The 15,635-nt window shown below is 48.6% G+C and overlaps 1 protein-coding gene across 1 annotated transcript in view; it reads right to left on the bottom strand.

Moving 5' to 3' along the window:
- Window positions 1-479: 479 nt before the first annotated feature.
- uroc1 (urocanate hydratase 1) overlaps window positions 480-15,635 on the bottom strand; it is a 40,098-nt gene continuing 24,942 nt past the window's right edge. The window contains 11 exon segments of the mRNA XM_041274736.1: window positions 480-960; window positions 1,399-1,498; window positions 3,451-3,532; window positions 3,915-4,014; window positions 5,474-5,572; window positions 5,883-5,953; window positions 10,238-10,325; window positions 10,328-10,364; window positions 11,763-11,835; window positions 12,498-12,595; window positions 14,401-14,580. Of these exon segments, the coding sequence (XP_041130670.1) occupies window positions 820-960; window positions 1,399-1,498; window positions 3,451-3,532; window positions 3,915-4,014; window positions 5,474-5,572; window positions 5,883-5,953; window positions 10,238-10,325; window positions 10,328-10,364; window positions 11,763-11,835; window positions 12,498-12,595; window positions 14,401-14,580 (1,069 nt within the window). The 3' untranslated portion in view covers window positions 480-819.

Genomic DNA, 15,635 nt, shown 5'->3' on the forward strand with positions numbered 1-15,635 from the left:
GAGCTTGGCATTGGCTCTGGACTGTGATTATCCAGAGGGAGCATGCCATTGGCTCTGGACTGTGACTACCCAGCGGGAGCATCGCATTGGCTCTGGACTGTGATTATCCAGAGGGAGTGTCTCATTGGCTCTGGACTGTGATTATCCAGAGGGAGCGTGGCATTGGCTCTGGACTGTGATTATCCAGAGGGAGCGTCGCATTGGCTCTGGACTGTGATTAACCAGAGGGAGCGTCGCATTGGCTCAGGACTGTGATTATCAGAGGGAGTGAGTTCCTAGGTGTAGAAGAGGAGGCTGGCTCAGTCCTGGGATCGGAGGACTCCCGCTGAACCTTCAGTTCTCCTGAGCTGTGTGAGGAAATGGACACACTGATCCACAGGAGTTTGCGTTCAGTTTTTATCACACGAGCTGTACCATCAGTGCGGTTAGTGCATTACCAAAGTCATGCATGTAAGTGGATGAAATGGTAGACAGAGAACTAAAGTGTAATATTTATTATAGTTTCATTTACTGTGATACCTGAACCAAACTTGAGCACATTAACACCGGTTACAATTCCAGACCGTTAGAAACTGCTAACATATAGGAGAGAAAAGCCAAGAGAAGAGAGAGATTAGGGACAGATTCAATCAAACGACAGCAGCGGCACACCACCTGATCTGTATCTTGCTGTTCTACGGTGCTATTCAATCAAACTGCCGCTGCACTTGTAAAAGCATTCCTAAAGATTTCAAACCCAGATACGCTGCAAAGCTGGAAAAGAGCCCCGATAGAGGTGGGAGCGGCCAGGCGCGTGGTGTTTGTGATTGGATTCCTCTCTCAGTGCCGCAGAGCCCTGTCCAGCAGCCCCTCGTCCACCACGTTGTGCGGCAGGGTCACTCTCAGGTCACTGTGCTCCCGCATGGTCTGGCAGATCGTCTCGTAGGCCTTGTCATTCCCTGACCAGCACCGTCGAGCCACCTGGGAACAAATGCCACACAGACTTAGGGCAGCTTGACAGCCTCCTTTTATCAAATGCACAGGTACAGATAGCAGGACCAAATCACAGCATACACACACACACACACACACACACACACACACACACACACACATATATATATACATATATATATATATATATATATATATATATATATATATATATATATATATATATATATATATATATATATATATATATATATATATATATATATATATATATATATAGTGTATATATAGTGTATATACACTGTGCAGCTTTACATCAAATCGTAAAACCACAAACCACAGGGATTGAAGCACATTGCATTGTAGTGCACACTGGGCTAGATTCTCCAGATTGCCATTACTGTAGTAGTGGTCTGAACGGCCCCTGAGGGGTGCAGCTGGGAATGGCTGCAGGACGGGACTCACCCCATTAGAAACATCCCAGTTCAGCATCATTGTCACTCTCCTTGCAGCGTCCCCAGAGCCGTCGAGAACCAGCCCAAACCCACCGTTAGTGACTTCTCCCCTTCGGAGACAAAGCAGGTCCATGATAACTAACTCCTGCACCCGTCTGGAATATTTACAAGCATCTGTAGCCTGGCATGTCATACATTCTGCATTATACTGCTCTCACAGGAAAGAGCAGCCTGGCACGTCATACATTCTGCATTATACTGCTGTCACAGGAAAGAGCAGCCTGGCACGCTGTACATTCTGCATTATACTGCTGTCACAGGAAAGAGCAGCCTGGCACATCATACATTCTGCATTATACTGCTCTCACAGGAAAGAGCAGCCTGGCACGCTGTACATTCTGCATTATACTGCTCTCACAGGAAAGAGCAGCCTGGCACGCTGTACATTCTGCATTATACTGCTCTCACAGGAAAGAGCAGCCTGGCACGCTGTACATTCTGTATTATACTGCTCTCACAGGAAAGAGCAGCCTGGCACGCTGTACATTCTGCATTATACTACTCTCACAGGAAAGAGCAGCCTGGCACGCTGTACATTCTGCATTATACTGCTCTCACAGGAAAGAGCAGCCTGGCACATCATACATTCTGCATTATACTGCTCTCACAGGAAAGAGCAGCCTGGCACGCTGTACATTCTGCATTATACTGCTCTCACAGGAAAGAGCAGCCTGGCACGCTGTACATTCTGCATTATACTGCTCTCACAGGACTGTATTATACTGCTCTTCATGTTACCTCCTTCACATGCCTGTTATTAGTAACAGCATGTCATTTATAATAAAATCCATATTTTACAGAACATTATGGTCGGGCAACAATAGTCTGCAACAACAGTATTAAGTATAATAATTGCAGAAATGTGAACTGTGCTCAGGAAATAGAAGCCTTTGATGAATGACCTCAGGCTGTGCAATGAGCACGCACGTCTCAAACTGATCTAGTGGACCCACCCTGCAATAAACCATCATCATGAATTCATTTCGTTTGGAGATGTGTTTTCCAATGGCCTCTAACAGGGACACTCACACCGCTGTGCTAGACTGCAATAGAGACACACTTGAGCAGACCTGCTGCTGCCTATCAACAGCTCCTTCCCTACATCCCTACATCCGTACATCCCTACACATGCACCACAACACCTCATTGCTCCTGCAGTCTGGACTGGCTGTGTTGCAATCAAACCACTGGAACCGAAAATCTTGAAAAATAGGCAAATTAGTGATTGTCTAATTTAATTGATGACTTTAATATGCCACACATGCAATTCATTTAAATATTAAGATAAAAGGAACACACATGGTAAAACGCATGAGACTTTTGAGAAGTTGTTTAAGACGTCTAATTAAAAGCACAAAGTGGTCTAAAATGTTCATAGGTAAACATTGTAAAGAATAGCGAGGTATGGTAAAGCTATTAATAAACATGGCAAACCAGGGTAAACTATGGGAAATGCATGGGGGGGAGACTGCAAAAACACAGCGGTGAACTTTTATAAGGGTGAGAAAAATAGTATGCACAGTAAATAGCAAACCCTTGTGTAACAGTGAAGTAGAGCTTGAAAGACGATTCCTTCATTAAAGCAGGGCTCGGATTGGACACTAATTAGAGCAACATGTGGGCACTAACTATATAACCCTCGATACAGTCCAGATGCTGTGAGCTGATCAAAAGCAAAGGAAGCCCTCATTCACCACTGCAGCGTCACACAGTGTTAACAAAGCTCTGCCAATGAACAAGCACTGCCTGTGTTCCTTGTGTGTGCGTTTCTGCACGATTCAAAGTATTGATTAGTTAGGCAGGCAGTAGGTAAGAACAACCTGTTTACTTTAGGCTTGGTTAGAGGCAGGCTTAGTTAGTGGCAGGTTTGGAGACGGGTTTGGTTAGAGGAAGGCTTGGTTAGAGAGGCTTGGATAGAGACAGGCTTGAGGCAGGCTTGGTTAGAGATGAAACTCATACAATTGATTGCAAGGAAACAAAGCTGCCTTGAGATCTGTCTTACCATCCAACTCCTCCTCCGTTGTGCAGTGCAACCCACGTGGCGCCTCTGAAAGCATCCCCTACAAAGTTCTGCACGGCCATGTCTGCAAGCAAGATCAGCATCACTTCCACACATATACATACACACAATGTACAGAGGCTCAGCATTTAATATCAATCCAACTAGAGAGAGGGAACTACAGCGGACAGGAGATCTACCTTCACCCCCACCCTTCCCCACAGTATGTTCTTGCTTCTGACAATTTAATTCAGATACAGTGGCTTAAAAACAAGTAATGCTTTCATCAGTGAGTCATGATCAAGCTGTCCAGCCAAATTCTACACCCTGTTTAAAATGATTATTTGATCTTGATATGCATCCTACTGTAACAGCAGCCCATCAGGACCGTTGCATGTATCGTGATGCACATTGCATGGTGCTCTGCATCTCGTGATTCCTACAGTGTGGTACAGCCCTGCAGGTACCTGCACAGAAAGCAGACCCATCATAGATATTGGATGTTTCTCTGAAGGGGCTGTCTGTCCCACTGACGTCATGGTGGTCTCTGCTGATTACCACTGGAGCCTGCAGCAGCAAGGAAAACAAGCAGGGGAACAAGAACACCTGAGATCCAATACACACACTGTGCACACCTGAGAGCCAACACACACACTGTCCACACCTGAGATCCACACACACACACACGAGTGGACTCCTAGGTTGTGGTGTGTGACACGTGTGGCTCTTCCAACACACACACTGTGCACACCTGAGATCCACACACACACTGTGCACACCTGAGATCCACACACACACTGTGCTCACCTGAGATCCACACACACACTGTGCTCACCTGAGATCCACACACACACTGTGCTCACCTTAGAGCCACACACACACTGTGCACACGTGAGATCCAACACACACACTGTGCTCACCTGAGATCCAACACACACACACACAAACACACTCACACACACACACTGTGCTCACTTGAGATCCAACACACACACTGTGCTCACCTGAGATCCACCACACACACACAAACACACTCACACACACACACTGTGCATACCTGAGATCCAACACACACACTGTGCTCACCTGAGATCCACCACACACACACAAACACACTCACACACACACACTGTGCTCACCTGAGATCCAACACACACACTGTGCTCACCTGAGATCCACCACACACACACAAACACACTCACACACACACACTGTGCATACCTGAGATCCAACATTGCAACTTAACTGCCTTTGGAAAGGTACTTTGAGAGAGACTTCTCCTTACTGAAATACCTTTTATGTCAAATGAAAAACAAACAATGGTGCTATTTATTCTGATTTCGGGAGGTTTTGACAGTGGGTTGGGCAGTATCGGGTATGAGGTGTTGTGACCTTGTCAGTTGTCCTAATGCTACACATCGGCACTTATGATTGGCCACTTTAACAAAATCATGTGCAGCAGCTAAGACGGCAGCTCTGACACAGAGTCGGGCGCATCAAAGCAGCATTCTGGATCACAAAGTGAGTTCCTATGAGAATCACAGGACCTCTAGCTGCTTGTGGAGAGTGCAGACCTGCCATTTCGTGTTGCAGCTATGCTGTCTAATATGTCATTGTTCTTCTCATTAATGGCAGCGTTTGTGTTACAAGTGAAATGGAAAATGGAAGAATATCAACCCGCAGTGGGGGGGCGAGTAGGTGTGGGAATCCATCGCATCAATCCTGGAACACTGCGACGGAGAGAGCCGGGGTGCAGGAAGGAGCAGGAGGGCACTGCGCAGCTGCCTCCTGCACAGACTCTCTCACTGGGGCACATGGTCAGCAGGGATCTCCTGACTGACTGTCTGCCTGCCTGCCTGACTGCACCTAAACAGCTGTTATAATGAAGAATAAATAGACAGCACAGCCATCTGATGTCAGATCAGAGATAGAAAGATGAGAAGTCTGCTACCCTATGCATCGGGTTTTGAGCGGGTCTAATGCACAGAGCCCTCCACAGAAGTGAGGCAGCTAACAGCACACTGACCTTGATGCGTCCGTCAGCGATGGCCGTGTTGATGGCGAGCGCAATGGAGACGCGTCCTTTCTGATCAGAGTACAGGATCCTAGCCTGGGACCCCACCACCTGCAATGCAAACATGAACCGCTGAGTCTCACACTGAATGCGTCAGGAAAACAGAGGCTTGTACACTGTGTGTTCCTGTGAACGCAGGCGTGTCTCGCTCTTACAGAGGCTTGTACACTGTGTGTTCCTGTGAACGGAGGCGTGTCTCGCTCTTACAGTCTTGTACACTGTGTGTTCCTGTGAACGCAGGCGTGTCTCGCTCTTACAGAGGCTTGTACACTGTGTGTTCCTGTGAACGCAGGCGTGTCTCGCTCTTACAGAGGCTTGTACACTGTGTGTTCCTGTGAACGCAGGCGTATCTTGCTCTTACCATGTTGTGCTTGCCAGCCTCCCGTATCCAGTGGATGTTGTCGTCGTACTGCTGTCTCACCGAGTCAGATACTGAAATGAGGAAATAAGAATTGCATGGGTTCCAAATGTGACTCGTTTACTACCGGTGCTGAGCGACGCTTAATGTCTTTTCCTATTTTCTTTTTCTTCCCCATGGAGTCTTCTTTTTTTTATAGGATATAGGATAGGATACCCTTTCTGTTCTTGCAGCTGTTTCATTTTATAAAGCTGGATCGTCCAAGAAAGTAGCTGCACTTGCATTTTTTCAAACACACACTAGAAGAAAAGGCTATTACAGTCTGCCAGCCCGAGGGACTGGGAGGTGTTAATTTGATGTAAAACTGGAGGTTACTCAGGCGGACAGGCAAGTAACACCAAGAGAAAACCGAGGAGAGGTCTGAGCAGCACGGGGAGGGGTGGAACTCAGGACAGCAGCAACAGGGGCAGGGAGTCTGGGAACATCTGCAGCACAGAGGTGGCAGGTCAGGCAAAGTAATCAAACCCACTGGAAGCTTTCAAAGTGCCCCACTGGAGAGCTTGTTTGGAAGGGTTAAAGGGTACACCTGCATCAAAGAAGCACTACGAGTGAATTGATTGAAAGCTACAGCACACAGGGGTCTGCATTGATTGAGAGCTACAGCACACAGGGGTCTGGACTGATTGATTGAGAGCTACAGCACACAGGGGTCTGGATTGATTGATTGAGAGCTACAGCACACAGGGGTCTGGATTGATTGATTGAGAGCTACAGCACACAGGGGTCTGGATTGATTGATTGAGAGCTACAGCACACAGGGGTCTGGATTGATTGATTGAGAGCTACAGCACGCAGGGGTCTGGATTGATTGATTGAGAGCTACAGCACACAGGGGTCTGGATTGATTGATTGAGAGCTACAGCACACAGGGGTCTGGATTGATTGATTGAGAGCTACAGCACACAGGGGTCTGGATTGATTGATTGAGAGCTACAGCACACAGGGGTCTGGATTGATTGATTGAGAGCTACAGCACACAGGGGTCTGGATTGATTGATTGAGAGCTACAGCACACAGGGGTCTGGATTGATTGATTGAGAGCTACAGCACACAGGGGTCTGGATTGATTGATTGAGAGCTACAGCACACAGGGGTCTGGACTGATTGATTGAGAGCTACAGCACACAGGGGTCTGGATTGATTGATTGAGAGCTACAGCACACAGGGGTCTGGATTGATTGATTGAGAGCTACAGCACACAGGGGTCTGGATTGATTGATTGAGAGCTACAGCACACAGGGGTCTGGATTGATTGATTGAGAGCTACAGCACACAGGGGTCTGGATTGATTGATTGAGAGCTACAGCACACAGGGGTCTGGATTGATTGATTGAGAGCTACAGCACCTGTGTTGTCACTCAGGCCGGGCATGCCTCAGTTAGGGACTCATTCCCAGCGGCTGTAACAGCCCGATTCATTCAGGATGCCTCTCCTATTCAGAGTCCTGACAGCTGCATGTTTTATTATAAAGTGAGGCTACCCAGGGTGAGATCAATCATACCAGCGAAAGAAATAGGTTTGAACAAAATAAAAAAAAGATCTATCTAAAAAGAAAGTTTATTTTGTGTGATAAAGCACAGTGAAGGCAAGGTAAAGCACATAGAGGCATGCTAACGCTTAGTAAAACCACAGGGAAAGGGAAGAAAAAACAGCTAGTTCCAGTAGATTTCTACAAGCCCACTGAGCCCTGTTTAACGCTGTTTCAGTTATGAAGCAGTCCATGCTCTTTGGTATATTGTTTTAGATAGCCTTGTTATTTTGAATGACCTGCCATTTGTTTAAGAGCCTTTGCCAGATGTCTGGGCCAGGCTGAAGAGCCAGAGGCAGGAAACTGCAGTGCCGTGCCTTTCAGAGGCCAGCCCTTTAAAAGGTTCACCCCAGTAGAGTTTTCCCATGCTTTTCCCATTACAATGCCATGCATTCAGCATGCTTTTTAAACATGCTGCACCATACTACTCGAGATTTACAATTTGCTGTCCTGTGACTCTGATAAAGTTTCATAAGAGTACTGAGACACTTCAAAGCACAAATCCCTTCTGTAATAAAGTGGCATCGCACTTCTTTTAAAACAGCACTCTTTCACTTCCTTCACTGTTAACAACTAGCTTGTTAACATGTTGTTGTTATTTTTGTTCATTTGTTAATAAAAAGCGCTCCTCTGAAAGAGTGGATTCACCTTTTTTCTTGTCTTCCTGTTTCTGTGACAGGAGTAGACCACACTGCACTGGCTTTTCCCAGTAAACCAGTTTAGATTGAATTCCAATAAAAGCGTTGTGATCAAAGTTATTACCCCCCCCCCCCCCCCCCCCCCCCCCCCCCCCCCACACAAAGGTAAGGAGTCATGAACCATCAAGTGCAAAAACAAACCCAATAATCACGCTTCCTCCTCCTTTCATCTGCCCTCCATCAATCTCGTACCGCTTGCTGTTTGACAATACAATTGTTTTTTTTAAAGCGCTTTGCTAGATCAAAAGAGTTTCATAGAAATGATCGGATTTCGTAGTGTGGGGGGAGAGGATCTCGCTGGGCAGTCCTGCTGTAATCTTGAACTATGATCCAATAATATAACGCCTGAAAAACCCTCAATGACCGCACAGGCTCCCGTCAGAGTGGAATTCTCAACACATCTGAAATGTGAAACAAGATGAACTGTGTGAGCCACGCGCTCTGGAACCGACTCTCCGTTCTCCAGCAGACTGCCTCAGCGGGTTACACAGCCCCAGTCGCAATGTCACTGCTGAGGGAGCGTTTCCCTTTATTTATAGTGCATGCAGTGATGTTGAGGACAAGGTCAGTGAATCAGCACGTGAGGGAACATGAGCAGGATTAACACAGTGTGTTAAAAACAGCAGCATTTCAATTTTCATGTAGCTTCAAACGTCTTCGCTGTTTCTGTCCCTTGACTTTTTTTATGATGCTTGAAGTCATTGTGAGTGGTTCCCCAACTTCCCCTATAAAAGTGTCCCAAAGTAAAAGCACAACACATTGTAATACAGCACAGTGAGGTCTGGGAAATCATATTCAAAAACATGGCAAACCAGAGTAAACTATGGGAAATGCATAGTATAACCATGGGAAAAGTGTGGGGGAAAACTGCAAAATGACTGTGCAAAAATACTTTGCAGAGGTCCTCCAGCACTGCCCATGCTGACTGCCCCTCTAACCACCTCCTTTGCTGAGGTCCTCCAGCACTGTCCATGCTGACTGCCCCTCTACCCATCTCCTTTGCTGAGGTCCTCCAGCACTGCCCATGCTGACTGCCCCTCTACCCACCTCCTTTGCTGAGGTCCTCCAGCACTGCCCATGCTGACTGCCCCTCTACCCACCTCCTTTGCTGAGGTCCTCCAGCACTGCCCATGCTGACTGCCCCTCTACCCATCTCCTTTGCTCTACCCACCTCTCCTTTGCTGAGGTCCTCCAGCACTGCCCATGCTGACTGCCCCTCTACCCATCTCCTTTGCTGAGGTCCTCCAGCACTGCCCATGCTGACTGCCCCTCTACCCACCTCCTTTGCTGAGGTCCTCCAGCACTGCCCATGCTGACTGCCCCTCTACCCACCTCCTTTGCTGAGGTCCTCCAGCACTGCCCATGCTGACTGCCCCTCTACCCACCTCCTTTGCTGAGGTCCTCCAGCACTGCCCATGCTGACTGCCCCTCTACCCACCTCCTTTGCTGAGGTCCTCCAGCACTGCCCATGCTGACTGCCCCTCTACCCACCTCCTTTGCTGAGGTCCTCCAGCACTGCCCATGCTGACTGCCCCTCTACCCACCTCCTTTGCTGAGGTCCTCCAGCACTGCCCATGCTGACTGCCCCTCTACCCACCTCCTTTGCTGAGGTCCTCCAGCACTGTCCATGCTGACTGCCCCTCTACCCACCTCCTTTGCAGAGGTCCCCCATCACTGTCCATGCTGACTGCCCCTCTACCCACCTCCTTTGCTGAGGTCCTCCAGCACTGTCCATGCTGCTGCCCCTCTACCCACCTCCTTTGCTGAGGTCCTCCAGCACTGCCCATGCTGACTGCCCCTCTACCCACCTCCTTTGCTGAGGTCCTCCAGCACTGTCCATGCTGACTGCCCCACTGCCCACCTCCTTTGCTGAGGTCCTCCAGCACTGTCCATGCTGCTGCCCCTCTACCCACCTCCTTTGCAGAGGTCCCCCATCACTGTCCATGCTGACTGCCCCTCTACCCACCTCCTTTGCTGAGGTCCTCCAGCACTGCCCATGCTGACTGCCCCTCTACCCACCTCCTTTGCTGAGGTCCTCCAGCACTGCCCATGCTGACTGCCCCTCTACCCACCTCCTTTGCTGAGGTCCTCCAGCACTGTCGAGGCGATGACATCAGTGGCGGTCAGGTCTTCAGGGTCCCCCGAGGTGCAGACCCAGCGGTCCCCTCTAACGGTCCGAATCCCAAGGAGAATATATCCCTGGAAATGTGGGCAGGATCATGGAATTAAACGGATGTTTGGCATTCCGTGCCTGTTTGCTCTGGCAGTGTGCAGTGCTTTCCTTTCATAAGGCTGAAGGATGAAGAATTTGAAACATTCAAACAAACAAGTGTGTGTTTAGAGAGGGAAACGCACCCCACTAATGCACCCCACCTCCTTTGCTGAGGTCCTCCAGCACTGCCCATGATGACTGCCCCTCTACCCACCTCCTTTGCTGAGGTCCTCCAGCAGGAGAGAGAGAGAGCCCCTCTACCCACCTCCTTTGCTGAGGTCCTCCAGCACTGCCCATGCTGACTGCCCCTCTACCCACCTCCTTTGCTGAGGTCCCCCAGCACTGTCCATGCTGAGAGAGAGAGAGGTGCAGACCCAGCGGAGAGAGGATGTTTGGCATTCCGTGAGATAAGGCTGAAGGATGAGAGAGAGAGAGGGAGAGAGAGAGAGAGAGAGAGAGAGAGAGAGAGAGAGAGAGAGAGAGAGAGAGAGAGAGAGAGAGAGAGAGAGAGAAAAAAAGAGAGAGAGAGAGAGAGAGAGAGAGAGAGGCACTGTTCACCACTTCTGGTCTCTAAAATGTATGCATAGGTAATGTATTACAAAAATAAAATTATTGATATATCAGCAATTCAATGGTAAAGATTTTTTTTTTTTTAACACATAAGTGTATTTTTGATCAGTAACTGTATTCCTATCAATGCTAAAACTGCAAACTTCCTAATAGAATCAGCAGCTTGTGCTGCAGTAATCAGAAATCGTTCAGCCATTGCAAAACTCTGCGCTGTAGTACCCCGATGTGCGTGATCAAAATGAAGGGGTGCAAGCATGATACCTTGCAGGGGTTTCACTGAAACAATGCTTCATATCACCTGCTATCGGGCCCTAATGCACACTGCTGCTAATCTGGAATCCTTTTATGGAAACAAATGGAGTTCAAGGTTTGGGAACAGGCACTGTATTTCTAATCTTGAAAACAGAATCGTCAGTACAAGTACAAAATGATGTCAGAGGTCATGAACAAGACCTTCCCTCGTTGTGTATTAAACGCTGAATCCACGTGCCTTCAGAAAACAAGCACAGCCTTAACAATATGCTTTGAGGTTAACGCCCCTTCCGATCAGTCAGTCCAAGGAATATAAATTCTCACACTATGAATGCGCCCCAAATCAAACCAGCACACCAAGGACTGGGACTATTAAACACACCTGGGAAACAGCAAGGATTACAGTGGGGGGGGAATCCTAACTGAAAAGGCATGTCTAAAAATAATGTTCACCCAATGTTTAACTGATCTCGTTCAGAAGCACCCAGCCTGCAAGCTGCACTCACTTACTGTATCGCAGTCAGACGCAGCAAGGATCCAGGTCAGAGAGACAGTCTGCTTACCCCATGATGTGCTGCACGTAGGAAGGATATTTAAACTCTGTCTTCCCAGCTCCACGCTTCTCCACATCAGCACCTGCAACATTGAACAGGGTTACCCTTTCAGTCACCTGAACATCAGGTGAACATAAACGAACATCCTGATGAAATCACTTGCATAGAACCTGCCTCGTCCATCCCTTATACACGCTGACAACAGTGAAAGCATGGCACAGTGTAACCAAGCACAGCGAAAGCATACACAGTGTAACCAAGTACAGTGAAAGCATGGCACAGTGTAACCAAGCACAATGAAAGCATGGCACAGTATCACCAAGCACAGTGGAAGCATGGCACAGTGTAACCAAGCACAGTGAAAGCATGGCACAGTACAATCAAGCACAGTGCAACCAAGCACAGTGAAAGCATGGCACAGTGTAACCAAGCACAGTGCAACCAAGCACAGTGAAAGCATGGCACAGTGTAACCAAGCACAGTGAAAGCACAGCAAAGTGAAAGCATGGCACAGTGTAACCAAGCACAGTGAAAGCATGGCACAGTAAAAGCATGGTAAAACATAGGTAAGCATTCTAAAGTCCAGAAAGAGAAGAGTATTACACACCCAATCCAGGGAAGACTATGGTAATGCCTAATATAACCATGGCAAAAAGCATGCGGGAAACTGCAGTGCCCAGAGAGATTCTGCTTGGTGACTTGCAGCTGCGGGACGATGTTTTTCAACGCCTCTCCCTGACTCACCGGCCCGCTTCGCTTCCAGGAGGAAGGCATTCCCGTAGTCCCAGAAGAACAAGCCCTTGTCCGCGAGCTTGTTAATGGCAGCGATGTGTCTTCTAAGGCTAGAAAATACACAAGGTCACCAACGCTACAAAATTAGTGATGAGTTCATCGTCAACGCCAAGCCAAACCTTAACCCAACCCCAACCCAAACCTCAACCCAAACCTTAACCAAACCCAACCCAACCCCAACCCAACCCAACCCCAACCCCAACCCCAACCCCAACCCCAACCCCAACCCAAACCCCAACCCCAACCCCAACCCAAACCCCAACCCAAACCCCAACCCAAACCTCAACCTCAACCCAAACCTTAACCCCAACCCCAACCCAAACCTCAACCCTAACCCTAACCCAAACCCTAACCCCAACCCCAACCCAAACCCCAACCCCAACCCCAACCCCCAACCCCAACCCCCCCAAACCCCCAACCCCAACCTGACCCCAACCCAAACCCAAACCCAAACCCAAACCTAACCTAACCCCAACCCCAACCCAAACCTTAACCCCAACCCAAACCCCAACCCAAACCCCAACCCAAACCCCAACCCCAACCCTAACCCCAACCCAAACCCCAACCCCAACCCAAACCCAAAACTTAACCCAAACAACCCAAACCCCAACCCCAACCCCAACCCCAACCCCAACCCCAACCCAAACCCAAACCCCAACCCAACCCCAACCCAACCCCAACCCCAACCCAAACCCCAACCCCAAACCCAACCCAAACCTTAACCCAACCCCAACCCAAACCTTAACCCCAACCCCAACCCAAACCAAACCCCAACCCCAACCCAAACCTTAACCCAACCCCAACCCCAACCCCAACCCAAACCCCAAACCCCAACCCAAACCTAACCCCAACCCCAACCCCAACCCTAACCCAAACCTTAACCCCAACCCCAACCCAAACCTTAACCCAACCCTAAACCTAGCCTTACCTCTACCGTACCCCTAACCCCACTCTAAACCTAACCTTAACCTAACCCTAAACCAAACCCAACCCTAACCCCAACCTCAAAACCTAGCCTTACCTCTACCAAACCCAACCCAACTCTAACCCCCACCCAAAAGTCTTAACCCAAACGTGAAACCATAAACTGTAACCAATTCCAAACCTTAGCGCTACCTCTTGGGTTGTACCCCTAACCCCAACATTAAAGCTAGCCTTACCTCTACCCTACCTCTAACCCTACCCTGGGGTTGTCTGCCCTAACTTAACCCCAAAACATAACCCTTAATACCAACCCTAACCCTAACCTTAACGAAAACCGAACCTTAACCCCAACGCTAACCTGGAACCCTTTGGCCAACCCCAAACCTTAATTGGGAGTAACCTACCCTTACTTCTACCCTACCCCTAACACTACCCTAACCCTACCTTTACCTCAACCTTACCCCTAACCCCAAACCTAACCCTAACCCTAACCTTACCTCTACCCTACTCCTAATACCACCCTAACCCTACCCTAACCCTACCCTTACCTCTACCCTACTGCTAACCCCAAACCTAACCCTAACCCTAACCTTACCTCTACCCTACTCCTAATACCATAACCCTACCCTAACCCTACCCTTACCTCTACCCTGGACGGTTGGACGCCAAACCTAACCTGGAACCCTAAACCTTACCTTACCCTACTGAACCCGGATACACCCTAAACCTGGGATGGGAACCCTAAAGATGGGATCCTACAATACGACCCAAACCTAACCTTAACATTAACCTTAACCCATTCCCCATCCCCAACCCATCTTGGGATGACTGTGGTAGAAATGTTCCAGAATTCGACTGTACTCAGAATGCCTGTTGTATAAAAGTTCTAGAATGAGACTGGGAGTATTCCTCATTGTACCCGCAGTCCTACCTCTCCTGCACCAGGCTGCGGAACCTGGCCGGCTCGGAGTGCATCAGCTGGGCTGCCTCCTGCTCGGTGAGCCCCACTGGGTAGTACCCTCCGCTGAAGGGGTTGTGGCAGGAGGTCTGGTCAGAGCCCAGGTCCACCAGCAGCTCTCCTGTAGTATCGTACTCACGCACCAACCTCTCCCTGTGGGATGAGCCAGAGAAAGACATCACAATTTGCTCTGCTTATTGCTCAAATGCATGTATAGTTTCCCCCAGATAAAAGACACCTGGGCACTAAGTTATCGGATTGTGGAACAAAATAAACCCACAGTCCGAATCAGGACTCCCTTCCACGTGTTTAACATGCAGAGATCCTCCCCCCTTTGCAAAGTCTCTGAATGCTTGCTCTGCCTCCACTTTGCAAAGTCTCTGAATGCTTGCTCTACCTCCTCTTTGCAAAGTCTCTGAATGCTTGCTCTGCCTCCTCTTTGCAAAGTCTCTGAATGCTTGCTCTACCTCCTCTTTGCAAAGTCTCTGAATGCTTGCTCTGCCTCCTCTTTGCAAAGTCTCTGAATGCTTGCTCTACCTCCTCTTTGCAAAGTCTCTGAATGCTTGCTCTGCCTCCTCTTTGCAAAGTCTCTGAATGCTTGCTCTACCTCCTCTTTGCAAAGTCTCTGAATGCTTGCTCTACCTCCTCTTTGCAAAGTCTCTGAATGCTTGCTCTACCTCCTCTTTGCAAAGTCTCTGAATGCTTGCTCTGCGTCCTCTTTGCAAAGTCTCTGAATGCTTGCTCTGCGTTCTCTTTGCAAAGTCTCTGAATGCTTGCTCTACCTCCTCTTTGCAAAGTCTCTGAATGCTTGCTCTACCTCCTCTTTGCAAAGTCTCTGAATGCTTGCTCTACCTCCTCTTTGCAAAGTCTCTGAATGCTTGCTCTGCGTCCTCTTTGCAAAGTCTCTGAATGCTTGCTCTGCGTCCTCTTTGCAAAGTCTCTGAATGCTTGCTCTACCTCCTCTTTGCAAAGTCTCTGAATGCTTGCTCTACCTCCTCTTTGCAAAGTCTCTGAATGCTTGCTCTACCTCCTCTTTGCAAAGTCTCTGAATGCTTGCTCTACCTCCTCTTTGCAAAGTCTCTGAATGCTTGCTCTGCCTCCTCTTTGCAAAGTCTCTGAATGCTTGCTCTGCCTCCTCTTTGCAAAGTCTCTGAATGCTTGCTCTGCCTCCTCTTTGCAAAGTCTCTGAATGCTTGCTCTGCCTCCTC

This window comes from Polyodon spathula, chromosome 16 (genome assembly GCF_017654505.1).
Source record: "Polyodon spathula isolate WHYD16114869_AA chromosome 16, ASM1765450v1, whole genome shotgun sequence".
NCBI lineage: Eukaryota > Metazoa > Chordata > Actinopteri > Acipenseriformes > Polyodontidae > Polyodon > Polyodon spathula.